A 23,248-nucleotide genomic window follows, 5' to 3' on the forward strand; every position below is an offset into this window, starting at 1 on the left:
ATAAAATATATTATATATAGATATTCTATCTATGTATGTTTCTCTACATAGACGGAGTATGAATTCTGGCAATCATTGCCATAAAGTAGATCAGTCTGAACGATGGGTGATTAACGCACTGCCATTTTAATTAGGCCTGACAATATGTTTTCCTTACCAGGCCAGCGACCCCAGCACCTATGAGCTAATCCAGAAGATACACACTCTGCAGAAACGTCTCATTAGCAAAACCGAGGAGGTGGTGGAGAAGGAGCTGCTCCTACAGGTAAGAACGTTGTTATATTCGGCCGATGAGTGCTCTTTATCCGCTCTGTCTGGATCAAGCAATCATGGCTGAATTCTGCTCATTACCGGCAGCGCGGATCAGTACGTTTTGGGTCTTCTAGCTAAATGGCATTGATATCCTCACATCTCAGCTCTATTAGAGGCTCTTTGTCAGCTATCGCTGTGCCCCCCTATCATGGAACTAGCTGCCTCCCTTTGACAAGTAAAGATTTCTTCCCTTGATGCCACACAGTGAACTGAAAGCTTTTTAATGTAAGGGCCGCCGCAGCCATAAATTATATTTCTTATTTTGGTAAAAAAAAAAAAGGACCTGACAGTTTTTGTCATATCTCTTGGAGACAGCGCTCCATTTTAAACTTTTTAGAGTAAAAGTCCTTCCTAAGAGCAGGCATTGCAAGATACACTATATGGCTAAATGCTTCCGGACACCTGGTTGTGAAGCCTAACATCTGGCCAAAAGAATATAGACCACCTCCACGTGATTTAGTTTAGGTGTTTCCAGTGAAAAGTACTGTTAATACCAGGGATGCACCGATACAGACACCTATATAGGCTCTTGATGCCTATCCTGATGCCGGAACTTCCGGTATCAGGAAGCCAGGTGGCGAATCATTAAACGCCGCCCGGCTTCCTGATTGGCCGGGAAGCCGGCTCCATGCTCCCTCGTCACCAGGGAGCATGGAGCTGGCTTCTCAGCCAATCAGGAAGCCGGGGGTGTGCAATGACTCGCCGCCCAGGTTCCTGAGTGGTTGGGAAGCTGGGCGGCGAGTCATGACCCACCTCCCCGGCTTCCTGATTGGCCAGAAAGCCGTTTCCATGCTTCCTTGTCACCTGGTGTACTGACTTGCTGCCCGGTTTCCTTGATTGGTCGGGAAGCTGGCCAATCAGGAAGCCAGGCGGTGAGTCATTACCTGCCCCCCCTGGCTTCCTGATTGGCCAGCAGCAGGCTTCATGCTTCCTTTTCACCTGGTGACAAGGGAACATGAAGATGGCTTCCTGGCTAATCGGGAAGTTGGGTGGCAAGTCATTACATGCCATTCCTTAATGGGACTTCCAGTATCGGCATTCGGTATCGGCGAGTACGTAAAAAAATTATCGGTACTTGTACTTGATACTGAAAAAACGGTATCGGTGCATCCCTAGTTAATACTACAGCATATATAGATATTTTAGACAGTTGTGGGCATCCAGCCTTGTGGTAACAATTTGGGAAAGGCCCTTTCCTGTTCCAGGATGACTGTGCCCCCATGCACAGAACCCGCTCCATAAAGACATGTTTTGATCAGTTTGGTGTGGTCCAGCCATTCTCAACCAGGTGTCCGTAGAACCCTAGGGTTCCTCCAGAGGTTGCTAGGGATTCCTTGAGCTGCGGCTGATTGACCTCCAATGTGATGTTGACTGCAAAGTTTTCTTTCTGGCTCAGATAAGTGTGCAGTACTGAACAGCGAGTTTGTTCCTTGATAGAAAAGGAGATATAAAATCAGGAAAGTGGGGAATTTCAGTTTTTGTCTCAACTTCATTTAGTGGAAAATCACTTGAACTGAGCTGCCCCCATACCAACCTTTCTCCATGGAGGGTGGCTTCCTATTTTGTCATAACCGCAACCTGCAGGGGGGATTCAATGGGAAAGGGCACAGAGAACACGGGAACCACGGAGAACACAGGAACCACGGAGAACACGGGTGCCACAGAGAACGTGGAGAACACAGGGACCCAGCAGATGAACTGAACATCAAGTTCCGTTGCAGATCTTTGGATTGCTGGATCCATCAGCAGATTATAGCATTCAGCTACCCCGAAAAAGAGGAACAGATGACCTTTTGAACAAGTTGCAAAATATGGTTGCACCGTCATAGGCACTTCTGACAGTCAGAATCCTCAAGACTCTGCATGGTCTGATTTTTTTCCTTCGTCATTGCAAGTGATGCTCAGTGACACCAGTATGGGAAGTCTGAGTGTAAAGGTTCATTAATAAAGAATTGTCTCTGCCCCCTTCTGTAATAAAGACTGCTCACTGCAGCTCTCTCTCCTTGTGCAGGATGACTGGTCTTGTCTCCGCCCCTCCTGTAATAACAACCAGTCACTGCTGCTCTCTTTTCTTGTGCAGGGTGACTGGTCTCATCTCCGCCCCCTCCTGTAATAAAGACTGCTCACTGCTGCTCTCTCTCCTTGTGCAGGGTGACTGGTCTTGTCTCCGCCCCCTCCTGTAATACAGACCGCTCGCTGCTGCTCTCTCCTTGTGCAGGGTGACTGGTCTTGTCTCCGCCCCCTCCTGTAATAAAGACCGGTCACTGCTGCTCTCTCTTCTTGTGCAGGGTAATTGGTCTTGTCTCTGCCCCCTCCTGTAATACAGACCGCTCGCTGCTGCTCTCTCCTTGTGCAGGGTGACTGGTCTTGTCTCCGCCCCCTCCTGTAATACAGACCGCTCACTGCTGCTCTCTCCTTGTGCAGGGTGGCTGGTCTTGTCTCCAGCCCCCTCCTGTAATACAGACCGCTCACTGCTGCTCTCTCCTTTTGCAGAGTGACTGGTCTTGTCTCCGCACCCTCATGTAATACAGACCGCTCACTGCTGCTCTCTCCTTGTGCAGGGTGACTGGTCTTGTCTCCGCCCCCTCCTGTAATACAGACCGCTCACTGCTGCTCTCCCCTTGTGCAGGGTGACTTTTCTTGTCTCTGCCACCTTCTGTAATAAAGACCGGTCACTGCTGCTCTCTCTCCTTATGCAGGGTCACTGGTCTTGTCTCCGCCCCCACCTGTAGTTTTCTGCATCCAGTCTGTAGCGGGTGGGAACTGCTGAGCCCCTCCCACAGCTCTGCTGTCTGCAAATACTATATACAGCACAGTGATGATGTCTCTGCTACATTTATATGGTAATATCTACGTTTTCTAAGGCACTTGGTGCACACAGAGTTGATTTATAACCTCTGTGGCTACTGCAGAATATATTTTAATGAAAGTTTTTGTGACTGCGTGAGTTTAGCTTTATAATAATAAAAAAAAAAATCTTTAAAGCTGAACATACAGTCAAAGGTAAAATCTGTACAGTGCAAGAGCAGCAGTTCCTCGGCCTGGAAGGTAATTACTATCTCTCACTCCGATATTCCTTTTGAAGTGTATGATCTTTTCAGGTCTGCGGGCTGCAGTTTGCAAACTTAGCAGTAGATGGCGATAAAGTTTAATAGATGAATCCTCCTTGGCTGAGCGGTCTTCTGTATGGAGCTGGCAGACTTTGAAATGAGATATCAGTACTCTCTATCAATTCTTATGCACACCCTTCCAAGGCTGGCACTCCGGCAGACTTAATTGTACCATTTAAGTCAGCGGGGATGTTGGCGAATGGTATTTTTGTTGTCTGTGTTTATTGATGTTCTATTTCCCACTAATAGATAATATTAAATGATTTCCTTTTTTTGTGGTCTGACTAGGACGAGATTGAGGGGGGAGCTGCAGATGTTCTTATCTAGAGGACAATGTCTCTTTGCAAATAAAAATGACACGCCGCTCTATAAAAACTGAGCTTGCTGAAAGCGGAATCGTTTTTAAGGTCCCAGTTTAAGTGCCGCTGTCACCCGTGGTGGTGGCCGTATTGCTCACAGAAGCCATTACTCATGACTAGGGTTGCTGAAATGACTAGGGTTGCTGAAATGACTAGGGTTGTTCGGGAAAGCGATCAAAATCATCCTGAGCATTCCGGATTCCATTCTCAAATGCTCGAAAGGAATATCTGTGATGCTCATGTTCATGTGCACAGAGTGTGGTGCAAAAAACGCACTAAAAGCTGCACAAGGTGCGTAAATATATGTGCATAGCGGCAGATTGTCACGCAGAGGTCTAGTTACATTGTTACATTTCTAAATCAGTACAGGTCTGGTTTATAATTTGGTATTGTATTGCCACCAAAATGATACAGAAGGCCACCCAAAGCGATGGAGTGGAGGTATGGATTAAGGAAACATTTCTAAAAAATGGTATGGGGTTCCCCTTAAAGGAGAACTATGAGGGGAGTGATTTTCACTCACCTCATAGTTCTAGCCGACCTGTGACAATGAGACTGTCACAGGTCGGCTCAGTAGATCGTTAGGTGAGCGAACACATACCGGCGTTCACTCACTTCTCGATCCTGTCACGGCTCTCTGACGTGATAGGGGAGGGGCTAGATTCCCCCCTCCCCGCTCCAATCCTCCAGCGCTGACTGGCGGAACGGACGGGGGAGGGGGCGGGTACAGCTGGCTCTGCCTCTAGATAGGAGGAGCCAGCTTTCACTCACACAGCTGTGCGGATCCAGACATAATTGTCGGGATCCGTCTCAGCTGCGGCGTCTCAGTATACCGCGAGCTGTAGTTCGTGGTATTCTGAGCTTGGGGTGACGGGAGGACGCTAGTTTGTGTCCTCCCGTTACCCTGAGGAGAACTATGGGGAAAAGCCCTAACCCCATAGTTCTCCTTTTAATATTTCAACAAGACCCTTATCCTTATGCCGCTCAGTTGACCTGGAAAGGAAGGGGAAGTGAACACGCTGCCCCCTTCCTGTAGCAGACCAAGCCATGTGAGGGCTGCCTAGCGAGGGGAAGATGTGGCAAAACCTCCTCCTCCCTGCAAAGTACCCTTGTTCCAATGTTGAGGAACAAGGACCTCTTCTTCACCTGCATGTGCCCCAAAAAGGAGGTGAGAGGTACTTATGGTGGAATGTGGAAGCCACCTTTATATTCAGGGTGCATCCACATATCTGCCCCCTTCCCAGGGGAGTGAGTACAGGGGTACTTCAGTACTCCTTCCCCATTCCCACAAAGAGTTAAAGGGGTTACTTTACATTTCCAATATAATGCACTGTGCAGGCAAGGGTGCCGTGTACTTTCAAAAACACTGTGCAGCTTTAAAATGTTAAGTTTAATTTAGATTGGGCTTGTCCCCAGCATGACAACCTCCTTCAAGACCTGCGCAGGTGCAGTGCGCTCTGCCGGTGTTGTACTCAGGCGCTGAGGGAACAGAGAGGTTTTGAAAGAGGGAGAGCAGTTGTGTCCGTGATGTTGGGTGCAGGTCCAACATATGGGGTGTCCTAGATCACAGGCAGGATGGCGCTAATCACTCCGAGTTTTATAGTCAGGCTGTGGGTTAACCTGCGTTGGGCCTATTGGGTATTGCAAATAATTGAAACTACACATTTTACAGCTACACGGTATTTTTAAAACTACACGGCACCTTTGACTGCATAGTTTTCATGTACCTGGCTTCTTTCACACCTCTTGTCTAACACCCCTGGAAGTGATGACAGGGAGTGCGAGGATGCAGAGTGGCATGAGTGCAGTCCGTGCTGGATGTGAGCAGAAATTGGGTGCTCCAGGCAGTCTTGCGGCTGGGTGCATACTCATTTGGGTCCGTTCCTCCCCGACGTGTCCAAGTCTAGACAAATAAAAGCTGCTCATCCGCTTGTTCATTTTTTTGTATCCAAAAAGCTTGTTATCGGCCAGGGACCCGATACCAGGATAGCAGAGCAGGAGACAAGAACGTAGCTGATATAGAAAATGTCACCAGCACCAGCACATCAGTACAAATCCATTTATTGATGCTAACGAATACTCAGAGTAACATCAAGCGCTTTCGGGGCCAGGCAGGGTCCCCTTCATCAAGCTCAGAGTAAACTATGTTCATTAGGCTCAGAGTATCAATAAATGGATTTGCACTGACATATGGATCTGTGTCGTGCTGGAGTGCTGGTGACATTTTCTATAGTGCTGTATTTAGGACGGCGCCATCCGTGATCATTGCGAGCACCCGCAATCATTGATGGGAATTCTGGTAAGGTGTGCTACAGGCTTTGGGACAGTTGTAAGAACGTAGCTGAGACACAAGCCAAGGTCGGTAACAGCAAGACGATGAGGTACAGGGTACAAGTCAGAAAGCAAGAACAGGCCGAGGTCACAGCGGGTAGACAGAGATCCAGAGGCAGGTCAGAAGGCAGGCCAGAGCATACAAGGGTGAGCAGAATAAGCAGTTCAAGTCGCAAGTAATCAAGAACTAGAACCATGTCACACTTTAGTTTATACAGACCGTTTGGCACCCAGAGTACATGCGCGCTAATGCGTGTGCATCTGCAACTTTATGCACATCTGCATGCTAACGCACGGCTGCCTGTGAGCATGTACTATTGAGCATGTAATAGTATGTACAAGCGCAACTATCATAGTTCACTTTATTGCAAGGATGATCCTTTTTAAAAGTAAAAAAAAACACCAACACCTAAATGAAAATCCTCCAATCATATGACACACAAACATGTACTTACTGACTGCTAAAATAATGTCTATCAATGTCCCTAAAAGTACATCCAGCGTAAATCATGTCTTCCAGCAAGGTAATCCGTGTCCATTACAGCGTCCAGCGAGATAATCCGCGTCAATCACGGCGTCCAGCGAGGTAATCCAGGGCAATCACGATGACCTGTTGCCCACCAATCTGTACACGTCACACTCCTGATGCTAAATGACAGATTTCTGGCTGTGGTAATAGCGATGGTAATCCTGGGTAACGACATTGACCAGATTTGACGTCACCTGAGATACTCGGCTATGAAATTAAATTGCAGCATCCAGGAATCTGTCATTTAGCGATGGGAGTGTGACGTGTACAGCCCACCCCAGGTTGGTGATCATTGACTTTACTGGTATGCGGATTGGAATTCTGTTTTTTTCCTGATTTTTGGCCTCAACTGCGAGTTAATCAAACATGAATGTGCTCCAGCAATACTATTCATGACAATCCTTGCACATCCCTACCATAGCTGATACCGACATAAAGAACATAAATGCTGCACAAGTATCCGCGTACTTTAAGCATAACTCCATCCAAAATGTATCAAGCTTCTTTATGTCCTCACTGGGTAGATCCATCCTCAGTATTTGTTATGTGGAGACCAAAAAGGTTGCACATCTGCTTGGATCCGTTCTTCCCCATCATGTCCAGGTCCAGACATAAAAAAAAAAGCTCAACCCCTCCTTTTATTCTTTGCATCCAAAAAACTTTATTGCAACTCAAACATATTCATAAAGCCAGACTAAAGCATGTACCTTCTCCTACTCTCCAACGCGTTTGACCACACTAGTCGCTTAGGCCTCCATGACAAAGCTGCTCTCGGGGTGTAATGGGTTGGATTAGGAGAGCTAACGCATTTTCTGGCTACTTGGTGCACATGGAGTGTAAAAGCCCCTCTATAGGTTTTGACTTGCACTGAACCATGTCATTAGCATGAGAACAAAAATGATTGGGAGGCCATTGCTTGATAATCTCATGTCTATGGGGCCTATTCACCAAAGGTCAACCTATGGGCGTATCAGTCCAATGACTGTCTTCACTTCCTCTGGACCAAAACTGATGGAGTTTACGACGGCTGAGCTTGGTGAAATTGTGTGCCTACCCAACCTGGTTATTCATGTCACTGTCTAATCACAAAATCCAGGCGACGACCATTTCTTTTTGCGCCTGCCACAGCGCACCTGTCTGAATCCATCCTCCCAGATGTTCCATTGTCACCCAACAAGCAACACACCAAATCCATTTTCGTCCTTGCACCATCCAACAAGGCGCACACAAAAAACCCCCCAGCCTTTTAATGAAACGTCCTCAGTGACCTATTGAGCGCTTATCAGCGGAGAGTGTGCTGTAACAGCAGAGCGGGCGCCGAGATATGTGCTCGGCGCCCGCACTCAACTGCTGGCAAGGGAGCACTTGCGGGCTTTAATTCTTCTGCCTGTTTGTTGGCCTGCCGCAGCGGCAGAATGAAACGCAGCTCCTGGGGCCTACTCTGTAAACACCGACTATTGTATTTCACCGTCCTTCGTTCCCAATTCGCCCAGCAAGGATTGTATTAAAAAACTTGGCATGGTCCCGATGCCCTTTACAAAAAAAAAAGTCTCCCCTTGCCAACTCGTTCTGTTATGCTGTTTCTGCACCACAGTGGATTCTACGGCAGGAAGCTGCTTTTCTCTCTTCTGCTAATATTGCCCATTTATTATTTGGATTTTTGTGAAAAAGCCATCGGATTCGGCCCTCTTTGTCTTTCTGGACAATTACTGGCAGCTTAAAGGCAATCTCACTGTAAGTGCCCGATCACTGCCAAGCAACGAAATACTCAGGTCTTTATGTAACATGGGCACAAGCAATAGATTGCTATATTTTTACAGCCTGATAATCAATGTCATATTCCTGTCACATTCTCTAACAACTCCCGGACATCATATAAAAAAAAACACTTTTATTTCACTTTTACCTACTGGTAAGAGCTGAACCATTTTTAGCTCAGCGTGATGGGTCTTTAAAGGGTAAGTACACCCAATTGGGGACAGTTGGTGGGATCTCCACACTGAGTTCCCAGGTCTCCACATCTGCCGTGGAACTTATAGATGGGTAGGTCTGTCAAGGTTCTCATTCATCCAGGTCATGGTATTAGACATGTGCGATTCGTTTCGTTACGAATCGAAATTCGTACAAATTTTCCTGAAATTCGTAGCTTCGTAAGCATACGAAATCCGAACTGCAGTTTCCGAATTTATATCCGAAATACGAAATTCCGTTAACGAATTTCGGATCCGAATTTCTTTGAAACAGGAACTAATATTACCCCTGTAAATGAGGTTGAACAACATGACAAGATTTTTTTTTTAATCCGAAATACGGATCCGCTGCTGCTGAGGGTTGCATTACAATACACAGGCAGGAAATACGAAATTCCGTTGACGTATTTTCGTTCCGTTACATTTATATTGGAGTTGATGAGTTTTTTTTAAAGTCCGAAATACGGAATCCGTTAAAAAAACAACTACCACATCGACTCCAATATTAACAAAGGTATTTTTGCTTTTTAACTTCATCATAACGAATGTTCGTAAAGTTACGAAAATGTGCCGAAACTAACGAAAATACTTATTTCGTACGAATCCGAATTGAGTTTCGGATACGAATTACGAAATACGAAATAATGGATATTATGAAACGGAACGAAACGGAACACATTTTTTGACGGCGCACAAGTCTACATGGTATATCTGTAAAAAATAACAAGGCAACTGGGCTTGCTGTATTTTTCTTGAAGACGTTTCACTGGTCATGTGACCAGCTTTCTCAATTCAGAATGACTTGTACAAAAAAATATCTGTGAATAAATATGGTGAATGTCGCTCCAATCCACATAATCTGTTAGTCGCAACCAGGTGTTGATTGCATTTGCATAATTGGAGTCTAGGAGGTGTCCCTGTGCTGAATGAAGCCATAAGCAACAATGATTTTGTCAATTCCAGAGCTATCATTCCCCGGCCACAGTGGTCGGAAAGGAAGCTGATTAAGCACAATTTCAATGCTCCCCACCCCGCAAACACTCACATAACAACACAAACGCACATTGGGTGCACCTATGTACCGAAATGGCAATAGTGCCACACATGTTAGGTTTCGTCATGCTCATCAGAGTGAGAGCAATAATTCTGGGGCCAATATTCACTGTTAACTCCAAATTGATGACCTGTAAAGGCTTTTAAACTTCACCTACGGATAATTTTGGGTACCATAATTTGTTTGCCATTCGACAGGCGCACACAATTTTGAAGCTTGGCATGTTTGGTATCTTTGTACTCAATGCAGCCTCATCTTTTATATTTTACCAACAATTAGGTATTCTGCACTAAAATTAATTTAAATGTGTGTTTGATAAGGGTTTAAGTAATCTTCAGGTATAAAATGTGCATCCTAACATGTGTGTAAAAAAATTCAATAACTGCTCTGGCCACAGAAGGGTTAACAATGAAGCTATTTTATTTTTTTTACTGCAAATTCCACTTGTAGACCCAGAGGGAGAGGAGGCAATGCGCTGGCTATGCAGGAATGGAGGAACATAGCCTGCTTGATAAATTGTTCCGAGATGGAAGTCAGCAGGTGGTGGACAATATTGAGTATTTATGTACAGATAATGCTCTCAGCATTTCCCAATTTCAAACCTGTTACCACATATACAGCGCCTTTTATTTTCGAGTGATGCAACCAAGGTAAATATTGCTTGTTGTGTAGAGCATGGTTTGCCGCCATTGTCATATGACGCACCTAGTATATAACAGAAATGGTTCCTCCATCAGAAACAGAAGAAGATGCAGTCATTTAAAGTGAACCTTATATACTGCAATAAATACACACACACACACACACACACACACATATATAAATATTGCAGTCACAAAGTGGTAAACCTAACAAGAATATTTGGGAAGTACTGAAATATGGGCACTGGGTATAAGCTCATGCCCAGTGCATATATTTTAAGACTTCACAAATATTTTCGGTTTGGGCACGTCTGAACCTGAGCTCCTCTGAACCCGATAGCAACATGAGGCCACCCACTTAATCAGCTGCTGGTTGAGGCATTCCCTGCCTGAAACTTCATATAAACAAAGAGGCAGGATGCTTGTGCTGACATCATTGACCTTATATGGCCATATTACATATTAAGTCAATGGCTAAATAAAGCCATGTGGCTATATAAAGGCCATAATAAATATATATATATATATATATATATATTAGTGTCACAGCATCCCGGCTCTTTGCTTAGGTGCAGCTCGAGGAATTCCACTAACTGTTTACCACATTGAGATTAGGGCCCACCACCTCCTGATTCTAAGCACCATCATTAAACTGTCAAATGGCAAAATGTTGTGGGCAGTAGAGATCCTGGCATCTGAAAAGGGGGATTAGTGTTGGGAGAGGGTGTTGTAGGACTATGAAGATAAACCTTTAGGCCTCGTTCACACCAGATGCAGTGCGTTCCGGCTCGATTCTGGCTAGAACGTACTGCCTTGCATTACGTCCGGCTCACTTTTTTGTGGGGCAGGAGGGGGAGTGGCGGTCTATTGAAGTATTGACGTGAATGGCACCGTAGCCCTGCCCTCCATCCGCAATGCAATCGCCCATACGGGATCGCAAGGCACATTATGCCTGCGGTCTGTTGCAATCAAAATGCTGCAAGCATTCACACTGCATCTGGTGTGAACGAGGCAAGTAAATTCACTTTTCCTGACCTTGTATGCGGTCCATGAGCTGGTGAGTGGCAAGTCTCATCATACTCCTGTAAGAAGAGTGACAGCTGTTTTAATTCTGACAAATACTCTTTATTGACATATTCATGACAAGGGGAAATCTTTGTTTAAGCCATGATGGAATGTCAGGCATGAACTCAGCATTTAGCAAGTCACCAGCAGTGACAGATATAGAGCTACGCTATATGACCAAAAGTTTGTGAACACCTGGTCAACACATCTATATGAGATTGTTGGACATCCCATTCCAAAACCATCTGTATTAATAAGGAGTTGACCTCCCACTTTGCCGCTATAACAGCCTCCACTTTTCTGGAAGCCATTTCCAAAAGATGTTGGAGTGTGTCGGTGGGAATCTGTGTCCATTCAGACAAAAGAACATTTGTGAGGTCAGGTACTGATGTTGGATGAGAAGACCTGGCTGGCAAATGGCATTCTAATTCATCCCAAAGGTGTTCAGTACCCTACATATATTATGGCCTTTGTGGTCAGAACTCCGTGCAGGACATTTGCGTTCCTCCACACCAAACTGATAAGGCTGAATTACTAAAAGAGCTGAGAATCTTCACTGAATACATTAAGGGGGATATTCACTTAGCTGCCGATCGCAGCCGAGTGAATAACCAAGCTGAAGTGAAGTGAGCCGAACGCTGTTTGGCTATTCACTTCAGCCTTGTAAGGTTGATTTCAGCCATACATCGGCTAAAATCAGCCGTACATCAGCTGCCTTCGGTCAGCCGAACGTGCTCTGATCTGAAGTGCAGGAGGACTTCGACTCGGCCGATCCAACATCTGGATCGGCTGAGCCGAAGCTCCGGCAGCTCACTCGCTGCCGTTCGCCCCTATTCTCATAGGGCCGAACGGCAGTAAGTGAATAGCCGAATGCCTCCAAGTGGCATTCGGCTCGGCTATTCTGCTCGGTACCTCTGAGTTACTGAGCAGAATAGCAAAACAGTTATATGAATGGAAAAAAAAATAGAAAAATAAAAAAAATATGTTAAAGAAAAGAAATAAAAAAATAATAATACAAAAAAAAAAACGCACACCGACCCGACCGCACGCGACGAAACCCCCGCCGCATAATGAACCATCTGACAGATGCCGGAAAAATAAAAACAATTGGGCGGAGCTAGCGAAGACAGCTAGCTCCACCCAACTGTTTCCTATTGGCCAGCACCTGCCAGAGTCTTCTAGCAGGTCCTGGCCACTGAATAACAACTGGGTGGTGCCTGTCGTGATGTCATGGCTGGCTCCGCCCAGTTGTTATTGTTTAATGACAGATCAGCATCCCCAGGCCATTTGGGGACGCTGATCTGTCATTACAACTGGGCAGAGCGAGCCGTGAGATCATGGCTGGCACCGCCCAGCTGTGATTCGCATGGAGATCGGTCGGCTTTGGCTCCTCGGGTGTCACTACGACTCAGCCAAGCCTAAGCATATGCGTTCGGCTCGGCTGAGCCCCTCGGGCTGCCTTCAGCTGCTGTACGGGCTATAGTGAATAGCCCGTACAGAAGCCCTTCAGTTCCACTGAACCGAAGGGCAGAGGCAGCCAAAGCGAGCCGAAAGATCAGCTGAAGCTTTGTCTTGATCCTTCGGCTCTTTAGTGAATAACCCCCCTAAATCACTGCAATTATCTAATGCAAAAAACAAGTTCACATTCTTTACCTGCACCTTAATGGGGATTCAATGTAAACAGGAATTCGTTTTTTTGGATGATTAGATAATTGAAGTGAATAGTTAGTGAAGATTCTCAACTAGTACAGTAAATCAGCCTCAATGTCTTCATGGAGCTGGTTTTGCACACAAGGATACAGTCACGCAGGAGCAGAAAAGATCCTTCACCAAAATGTTACCACAAGGTTGGAAGCTCACAGTTGACTAAAATGTCTTTGTATGCTGTAGCAGCAACAGCACCCTTCACTGGAGACAACTGAACTCAGTAATATAAAGAGGTGTCCTCACATTTTTGGGCATATAGTATATTTCTTTTGTGCGTTTTCCACACCAAGAGAAGAACCTGGATTCCATTACTCCCCACCTTCACTGACTTCGTTCCCTAGGTTGTCAAAACCTTTCGCAGAACTGATGAAACAAATGGAGCCAGTGTTTTGCTCAGGAAGCAAAGAGAATAATGGACGCTTTATAAAAGTGGTTTTGTCAGCAATGTCTTGTTTAGAAGCGAGGAGGTTTAATAGATTTCCCTCCCTGTTCTTAATAACGTTTTTTTTTTTTTCACATTACCTCTTTTCCACTTGAATCACATTTGCTCTGCATTCCTCATGGTCTCAATTTGTAATAGAAAGTATGTTTTCAAATACCAGCATCTGAAGCAGACCCAGTGGCGTAACAATCGCCATAGCGACCCAGGCGGCCGCTATGGGGCCCGGGCAACCTATACTAAATACCCTTAATCCTAAGCATACTCTTAAAGTAAGGCCAGAGATATACCTACACATGGCAGTAATGTACATGTGCATTTTACCGCATGTTACCCCAACACATGATCCACGTTGCAGTGCCGTTCAATGTGAATGTCACCCCAATGTATATTGCAAGAGTACGCTGTTGTGTATTGCATTTAAAAAAAAAAAAAAGTTAGTGTTCAAATTTTCTTGTGGTTGTGGTGTGTTGGTGGCCTATTCAAAATGAATGGGATGCCTTAACAGTGCACACATTAACGCACTAAATAAAGCACATCAATGTGCATGTCGTAAATCAACAATCAACAATCAATCAAATAGGGGCCTAAATGTTTAAAGTATAATTAAACACTCAGGGTTTTTTTTTTTTGCATATATCTACTGCTACCAAGCAGTAGATATATGCAAACACATTAAAAAAAAGTTACCAAATAGGTTAAAACTTACCTGTGTCTCCGCCGTGCGCTCCCATCTGAAGATCTGAAGATTTCTGGGTGGCCCCAAAGGGTCATGGGGCGGGCGCATGTGTGGTAGAGATCTTGGGCCGGGAGAAGAGGAGAGACGCAGGGTAAGTCAATGCAAGCAGCCGGCAGCGTGCCGCCGCACAGGCTCCATGGGACACAGAAGACACAGCAGTCAGCGCTGGATCAGAGACCGGCACCAGCGCTTCAGCAACTCCTGAAAACTACAGGAAAGAAGATGATCGGATCAAGAGGCATCATTTAAGGTAAGTCCTTACACCATCATTGGGGGGGAATTTAGACTTTAATACCTGTTCTGCAAAAACTTCTGCATCTGATTGGCTGGTCCTGTGACCAAATACTGAGGCATTGATAACATGATCTCGGCTATAGTGGCTTATGAAGTGTCCAGGAGCAGCCAGTATTCGGCGTCGGGGGTTGAGGTAATCCCAGTCTTTACAGCAGAAGATTTGGCTAGGGGTTTCCGGCTGGTATGATGACATCACGGGTCCTTTTGCATTTCCTCTGGTGGCAACGGTAAGTAGTCCTTACTACTGCACGGAACGGGTCTCACGTCTACATCCTCTTTAAAAGTAGCTGATGCCTCTGAGCCTGGCCTTACCTGTAAAGTCTTCTTTTTGAGTGCATGGGGGGGTAATCCCAGATTTGGATGCATGCACTATGCTCTTCAAGTCCAGCTCCAGCAAGTCTTCAATCCTATACAGAAGAAAAGAAGGAGATAAGGAGAAATGAGTCCAGTGTGTAACACCAAAGTATGGAGCCTTGCATGCAGGAGATGGAAGAGAAGGGAAAAAAATTGGCACAGCACTTAAAATTTGAGGGGATGCTCCCTTCTTTTTATGAGGATTCAGAAGGTATAGCAGTGTTGATTATAGGTTAATGTATTAAAATAATATAAACCAGCACATTTCGAGCATCTGCATTCCCTTACAAAATCAAGGCTACAGCAGAACCAAATGTATATCGTTCTATCATAGCCCTGATAAAGGGAACACGCATCATGGAAACACATTGCCTTGGTTCTCTTTTAATAAATTGACTCGTAATCAACAATGTTATACCTGAATGCTCATTATAAGGAGGGAGTAGCCCCTTGAAATTTGAATGTTGTACCTGATATGTTCTCTACTCCTTATGACTAGCCTAAGCACTTCATCATGGTGACCAACCCATGTGCGGGGTGGACTTGCTTGTTATTATTTTCCAGCTGCCTCTGCACATTGTTTTAAGTTATGATCATTTATTCTTTTTTTTATCTTGTAGGAGAAGGAAAAGCTCTATGTGGAGCTGAAGCTAATTTTGGCGCGACAACCAGGACCAGAAGCCGCTGAGCAACTGCAGATCTATCAGCAGACACTACGGGAAAAGGGAAAACAACTAAAGGCAAGGAGCCCACAGCATGTGCACGCTTGTGTGTGATGCCCCCTCAGCTGTAGGATTGCAACAAATAGGGAATTGCTTTAAACAAAGCCAGGGATAAAAATCCAGGTTTTAGTGGTTGCAGAGCAGTCATCTTGTGGTCCATCTCAAGTTCTATTCATGTTGAAAAATGTAGAATATTGGAAAGGATTTAAAGGAGAACGATGAGGCGAGTGAAAATCACTCAGCCTTATAGTTCTAGCCGACCTGTGACAATGAAACTGTCACAGGTCGGCTCAATAGATCGGGAAGTGAGCGAATACATACTGTCGATCGCTCACTTCTCGATCTATCCCTGCAGAGAGCCGTGACTGTCACTCACGGCTCCGTGCAGGGATTCCCCCCTCCCTTGTTCGATCCTCCAGCGCTGACTGGCGGATCGGACGGGGGAGGGGGCGGGTACAGCTGGCTCTGCCTCTAGATAGGCAGAGCCAGCTGTCAATCCCGCAGCTGGGTGTATCTCGACAGTAATGTCGGGATCCGTCCCGGCTGCGGCGTCTCAGTATACCGCGAGCTGTAGCGCCGGGTATACTGAGCTTAGGGTGACGGGAGGACGCTAGTTTGTGTCCTCACGTTACCCTTAGGAGAAGTATGGGGAAAAGCCCTGACCCCAATGCTTTCTGGCTGATGGCAAATACACTCCAGCAGCCCTTGTGGGCACTAAGGGTGGGCTTGAAATAGGTGACTACACTGGCATGAGCTGGCCAGTTCTCAAGTCCTGATGGGTCCATCTGGAGCCATCTTTGTTTACGTCCAACGGTATTAGTTACTCTATATGAACTTTAAGGCCAAACGTTTGTGGAGACCTGACCTTCACACCTATATGAGCTTGTTAGGCATGTTATTCCAAAATCAGGGGCATAAAATCAAGCACACTGCTGTGCCATCTCCATTAACTAAAATTAGCATACAAAGAGCCATCAGCCTTTGCCCAGCCTTGTGGCAACAGTTCCGGGAAGATTCTTTTTGTTCTAGCATGATTGTGTCCTGTGATATTTGGGGAGGTTAGCACATATGGGGAGCGCTTAAGGACACGTCTCTGAGCCATTTAACAGAAAAAAGAACAGTCTTTTATTTCTTCAAAGGCAGACAACCAAGGAAGTTCAACATAAAAATAGCTTTCTTCAGCATAACAACATATATTGTCTCACCAATTCTCCAGTTGTCCCACACACTCACAGTGTCCCAGTCCTTTAAAGTTTTTCTCCTGCAGCAGTGCTGCTCCGGCCTCAAGCCTCAGGGACACTGGCTGTTTCCTCCAGCCTCCCTGGCTGTTCCTGGTGTGGCTCCAACACACCACTAGCCTTAGCCCTCATGTGCCTCCTGCACACACCACACCTGGCTCCCCTAGGACTTCTGGGTGGAGTCCTCCTGACTTATGAACACCTCTGTTTCTCTTCCCAGCTGGAGCTAGGGTTGCCACCTTTTCTTCAAGCGAAACCCGAACACCCTAGCGACACACGGAAATTTTTGTGGGAGAATGAGCTGTGGCATATGTAAATAGCGCCACCCATTCATATGTAAATATCACAGTTGAGACTATTTTCAATGGAGGGCCAGTAGCCCCTATCGTAATTTTGGTTGCCCCTGTCTGCCTGACATCATGTGTCCGGGTTGAAACCCGAACACAGCATTCAAATCCTGGACAGGTGGCAACCCTAGCTGGAGCCCAGAGCATTAGCCAGCACCCTTTCCATAAGGGCTGTGCACAGGTGTGCAATCACCAGGTGCTGGCCCCTACTATACCACGGACCCAGGAATGGAGATTTCATCCCACCCAGAGCTCTAAGGAATCTCCCGGCTCCAGGATCCCAACTATAATCCAAAAAACCTTGAAAGGACTGAGAAGCCAGCTCTTTCCTGGTACAAGCAATTGCTTCCTGGAGCCACTCAGCCCCTCGGCTGAGAATCCTGGGTGACTTTGAGGCCACCTAACACTGTGGTATTGCCAAGCAATGCCACAGTCCCTATGTACAAAGCCAGCTCCATAAAGACATTCTTTGACCAGTTTGGTGTGGAGAAACTTGAGTGAACTTCTCTAAGTCCTGACCTCAAACCCCTTTGGAATGATTTGGAACACTGATCATGAGCCAGGTCTTCTCATCCAACATCAGCATCTGACCTTACAAATGTTCTTTTTCCGAGCAGAATTAATGCTGTTCTAGAGTAAAAGAGTTGGCAAATCCATATTAATGCTCATGATTTTGGAATGGGATGTCCAATAAGATCGTATATGTGTGATGGTCAGGCGTCCACAATCCTTTGGCCATTTAGACCCGGTTCACATTGAGCGATTTATCGCGCAGTAATTCCCGCGCGATATCGCGCTCCAATGCAATCCAATGGGGCAAAGGGTCCTGCTGTCGCGGATCGTGTGTCGCTACAGCAGGACCCTTTTTGGAGCGGATTTAGCCGCAATGCAAGCTTGAACGCGACATCGCGCGGCAAATCTCGCGATGTCGTGCAATATGCAAATTGCGCGACAAACGCGCGATTTGCATATCGCGCAGTGGGAACGGGGCCTTAGTGTATCTAAACCTGAAGAGGGGTTGTGATTACAAATAGACATGTGCACTGCCAAAAAAAATTGTTTTGTTTCGTTCTGATTCGGATTTTGTGTTATTTCGTTTTTTGGGATTCTGGTGTGAAAGTCCGGAATTCGGATTCGGCCGAAATTCGTTAGCGGTAGTTCGTTCGAACGTTCGTTTCGGTTTCGTCTCTTGTTCGTTTGCAGCAAAGTGACATTTGAGGGGGACATTTTTTTCTCTCCTTCTCTAATGTCACTTTGCTCCAACGAACGAACAAAACGAATAAGAAACTAAAACGAAACGATTGTTTGAACGAACTACCGCTAACGAATTTTGGAAATGGAAATTCGGATTCGTTTGCATTCGTTATATCTGTAATTCGAATACATCCGAATGTCCGAAAATTTGTCCGAATTTCGATTCGGAACGAAACGATTCGCACATGTCTAATTACAAATACTGTTTGTTATTGTGATGCCTTCTTTACCCCGATCGCTACATCTTTAAGGAGTCCTTGTTGGTTGGCACAAAATATGACTATGCCAATTTTAACTCACAGAAACATCTCTCCTTTTTGTTCTTTTAGGCTCTTTCATCAGAACTGAACATGTACGAATCTCAGAACCAGGAATACAAATATGAGATTGAGAGACTGGCCAATGAGCTGCAGAGCGTGAAGAAGAAATATCTTTCCCAAAAACGTAAAGAGCACCAAGCCAGGTAATAGTGTTCCTTGAATTGTTTAATTACAGCCTCCACTACTGGAGCAGGGCACAGCTGCAGGTTCTTCCAAATGCCCACCTCCCTTCATATACAGTACATATTCAATTTCCCTTTGCTCCTCAACCAACCCAAGTATAGAGATCATGTGATTCACTCCCTTTACTCTGATGTTTGAAACTATAGATGGGAGTTCTTGGATCTAAACGTTGGTTTAGATTTTGGAAATACTAAATGAACTCAGTAATGTAGAGCGCTGTGGCCTTGGCTAAGCAGCTTTTCTACAATAGAGAGCGCCACACCATCAGTAATGAGTCTTAGTAAGTTTATGCCATCATCACAAGACAACAAATTGAATGTGTTTATATTTATTTATAAACATTTATTTTTTAGCCCTCATGAAAAGATTGGTCCATTTAATGTGAAGCTGTGGCCAGACTATGGCCATTATTTTACTATTTTACATATTCTAACCGACAGTAAATAATCTTTAGAACTATCCCTCACTAACTTCTGTAGCTATAGGCACCATGGAGTTACTCAGCCTCAAAGATCACAAAAGAGACTGAAGTAGACATGTAAGCTGCAGAAAAATTTGGTTTGGTTCGGATATTTCTTGATTCAGATCAGAATTTCGGTTCGGTTTTTAGAATCAGACGAAATCCAAATTTTTGTTAGTTTCGATTGAGTTTACGAGTATTTGTTGCGAATACCACAGAAAACCATATACAGATATTAATAGTAAAGCTGAATCTCCTAGACCCTAATGGCATTTGGGATCCGAATTTCCGAATTGCATTCGGGAGCTCCCGAATGCCACTCAGGTCTGGGAGCAATATACATATATTTTATAAAGCTGAGGCTCCCAGACCCGAATGGCATGCGGGATCCGAATTTCTAAATTGTATTGGGGAGCTCCTGAATGCCATTCGGGTCTGGGAGACTCAGCTGTAGTAATATATGTATATGGCTCCCGGACCCCAATGGCATTCAGGAGCTCCCCAATGCAATTTAGAAATTCGGATCCTTAATGCATTTCGGGTCTGGGAGCCCCAGCTTTAGTATTATATGTATATACTGTATATGGCTCCCATGTTGCTGTAACGAAAATTCTTGTTCAGACCCATTCGGATGCATTAAACCGAAAAACACATGTGATTTGGAAATTCGAATGCCTGAATTTCTGAAAATTTGTTGTGATTCAGAACAAAAATGAATCGCACATGTCTACTCTGAAGTCATGTTGCTGTCAGTTTCTGAACAGCCAACAGCACCTGATGTTTCTTTATAGTAGAAGCCTGGTAGGCTGCCAAGTCTTTGCTGCCTCAAAGTTTGAGGGTGAATTGCTCCAGAGTGCCTGGGGCTACAGGTGTGAGTGAGGGTTTGTTATAACACTCATTTACTGCTTGATAAGGATATGTAAATACTTGACTGGGACAGGTTCATTTTAAGCTTGGGGTTGAAAATGAACCTTAGAATTGTTGGAAAACCTCTCCCAGATGGAGCCAAACGGTTCCTCTTTACATTGATAAGAGAGGAAATAACTGATCACATGTGCACCTAATTTTTCTACTTGGAAATTTGGAAGACGCAGCAACAGCAGCAGGTAAAAGGTGTAATAAAGGTTTGGCAGATGTCTCCTTGACTATTGTTTCAGGGAGACTTCTCCTCGTCCATGACCACCGCAGGCTGGATACACATGATCCCACAGAAGCAAGTATTGCATCCAGGTTCACCATTAGAAGTGTGTGAACAGGAACATTTGATAGTCAAAGCCGATCGATATCACAAAAGGAGATTTTTTTCTTTCAATAAGTAGAAGTAATAGTGGAGGTTTTGCCCATAGCAATGGATTAGGTAAGATCGAGTTCACATTGAGTATTTTGTACTAACAAACCACACTTTTAGCAACCTTTGTGAAATAAATCCATTTTCCTGCCACAACAGCAGCGAAGCATCTGCTTACAAGAAGCTCGGGATGCGTAATTAGCAGAGATTAATGAACCTAAGGAAGCATATTGATAATGGTGCAAACGCATTATGTGGCTGCAAGGGGGAGAAGTGGCTGCGGGGTAATGTGATTTACTAGAACACAATGTAGAAGAAATTTATTCGGCGCTAGGCCAGGCTTGCTGCACAAAACTGGTGATGAGTGAGGTAACGATCTCGGACGTCTCTCCTCCTCTTATGATTTATGTGTCACTACGTCATGTAAAAATTAGCGCACACATTAAACAAGAGTGCAAGTGCAGGATGTGGTTTTAAAATGAAGAGCTGCAGAAATCCATTAGATCTTTATTACATTTTTACCTGTTTCCTTAAAGAGTATCTAAACCCAAGAACAAAAATGTAATACATTACAGCTCGCTCACGGGATGGACTACAATCTCAATACAAATGAGTAAAGTAAACCTGAGATTGTGGTCCATCCCGGGAGCGAGCTTGGAGCGGTGACTACTTTACAACACACACAGGGACCATGGGGAACAAAAGTAGCCCCCCTCCAGAAGGAAGGACAGTGTCAGCACCAATTCAGAGATGATTGGAGGATCTACAGCCGAGTGATACACAAATAAGATACATTGTTGTTCAGAGTTAAGATACTTGAATGTATTTTTAAAGGAGAACTATGAGGGGAGTGCTTTTCACTCACCTCATAGTTCTAGCCGACCTGTGACAATGAGACTGTCACAGGTCGGCTCAGTAGATCGGGAGGTGAGCGAACACATACCGGCGTTCGCTCACCTCTCGATCCTGTCACGGCTCTCTGACATGACAGGGGAGGGACTGGATTCCCCCCTCCCCGCTCCGATCCGCCAGCGCTGACTGTGGTGGAGGACAGGGGAGGGAGCGGGTACAGCTGGCTCTGCCTCTAGATAGGCAGAGCCAGCTGTCAGTCACGCAGCTGGGCGGATCCCGGCACAATTGTTGGGATCCGCTTCACCTGCGGCGTTTCAGTATACCTACGCTACAGCTCTCTGTATACTGAGCCTAGGGTGACGGGAGGACGCTAGTTTGTTTCCCACGTTACCCTAAGGAGAACTATGGGGAAAAGCCCTAACCCCATAGTTCTCCTTTAAGATTTAAAAGAGAACTATGGGGTCAGTGTTTTTCCCCATAGTTCTTAAATTAAGGGTCACGGGAGGACATATACTAACCTCCTCCCATGACCCAAAGCTCAGTATATAGTCACTATGTCGCCCAGAAGAAGGGACCCTGCGTGGCCCTGAAACGTTGGCTGTTTGACGCATGTGACGATTCAATAAAAAGTGCTTTACTTCTTGCACATATCGAGTGTATAGCTCGCGGTATACCAGGCCACAATGTTGTCGAGATCCACCTAGCTGCGTGAATGACAGCTGGCTCTGCCTACATATAGGCAGAGCCAGCTGTGCCCGCCCCCTTCCCCGTCCGTTCCTCCAGTCAGAGCTGGGGGATCGGGGAGGGGTGGAATCCGTGCAGGGAGCCGTGACTGACAGTCACCTTTCTCTGCAGGGAGCTGATCGAGAGATGGTATGTGTTCGCTCACTTCCCGATCTATTGAGCCGACATGTGACAGTTTCATTGTCACATGTCGGCTCAAACTATGAGGTGAGTGATTTTCACTCACCTCATAGTTCTCCTTTAACTCCTGAGTGTAGTGTCACTTTAAGGAAACTGTTGAGAAAAACACAGCTGTATGCATATTTCCTTGGAAACATGAGAGCGGCCTTCTATTATGTTTACATAACCCTTTTAATGACCATATTGATTTACTTGTTTAATGACGGTATTAACTCCAGTGTTTTGTTTCTATTCAGGGAGAAGGAGAGAAGTATGGTAGACATGGACATGGACACACAGTATCTGCAGCAGCAAAGAACAGATGTACCCCGTTTCATAGGAGGGGGATTCCCACTCGGCCACATGCCCAAGATTTCAGCTTAAACTACCTTCTTCTGTTCATCATGAACTATCCCAATAAATATGATTAATCTGCTAGCTGCATATAACTCGCGCTTACATAGCCAAATACACTATATGGCCAAAGGTTGGTGGACGTCTGACTATTAACATTATGGACATCCCATTCCAAACCAGGTGTATAAAATAAAGCAAACCTACCACTAAGGGTTCGTTAAGCAGTACGTTCCGATTCTGGCCAGAACGCACTGCCCTCATTGCGGCCGGCTCACTTTTTTGCCGGGCTGGAGGGGGCATGGCGGGCCATTGAAGTGATTGACACCATAGCCACGCCCTGCGGCCGCAATGCGATCGTCCGCACCGGATCGCAAGGCACAGTGTGCCTGCAGTGCGTTCAGGTGCGGTGCGATCAAAACG

General features: G+C 45.5%; 1 protein-coding gene across 1 annotated transcript in view; it reads left to right on the plus strand.

Annotated features, from left to right (window-relative positions):
- Positions 1-22,855, plus strand: part of CFAP58 (cilia and flagella associated protein 58) — a 63,506-nt gene extending 40,651 nt beyond the window's left edge. The window contains exons 15-18 of the mRNA XM_018553827.1: positions 161-265; positions 15,525-15,644; positions 18,795-18,928; positions 22,729-22,855. Coding sequence (XP_018409329.1) covers positions 161-265; positions 15,525-15,644; positions 18,795-18,928; positions 22,729-22,855 — 486 coding nt within the window. The remainder of the gene's footprint in view (positions 1-160; positions 266-15,524; positions 15,645-18,794; positions 18,929-22,728) is intronic.
- The last annotated feature ends 393 nt before the right edge of the window (positions 22,856-23,248 follow it).

Source organism: Nanorana parkeri, unplaced genomic scaffold, assembly GCF_000935625.1.
Source record: "Nanorana parkeri isolate BGI_ZX_2015 unplaced genomic scaffold, ASM93562v1 scaffold130, whole genome shotgun sequence".
Lineage (NCBI taxonomy): Eukaryota > Metazoa > Chordata > Amphibia > Anura > Dicroglossidae > Nanorana > Nanorana parkeri.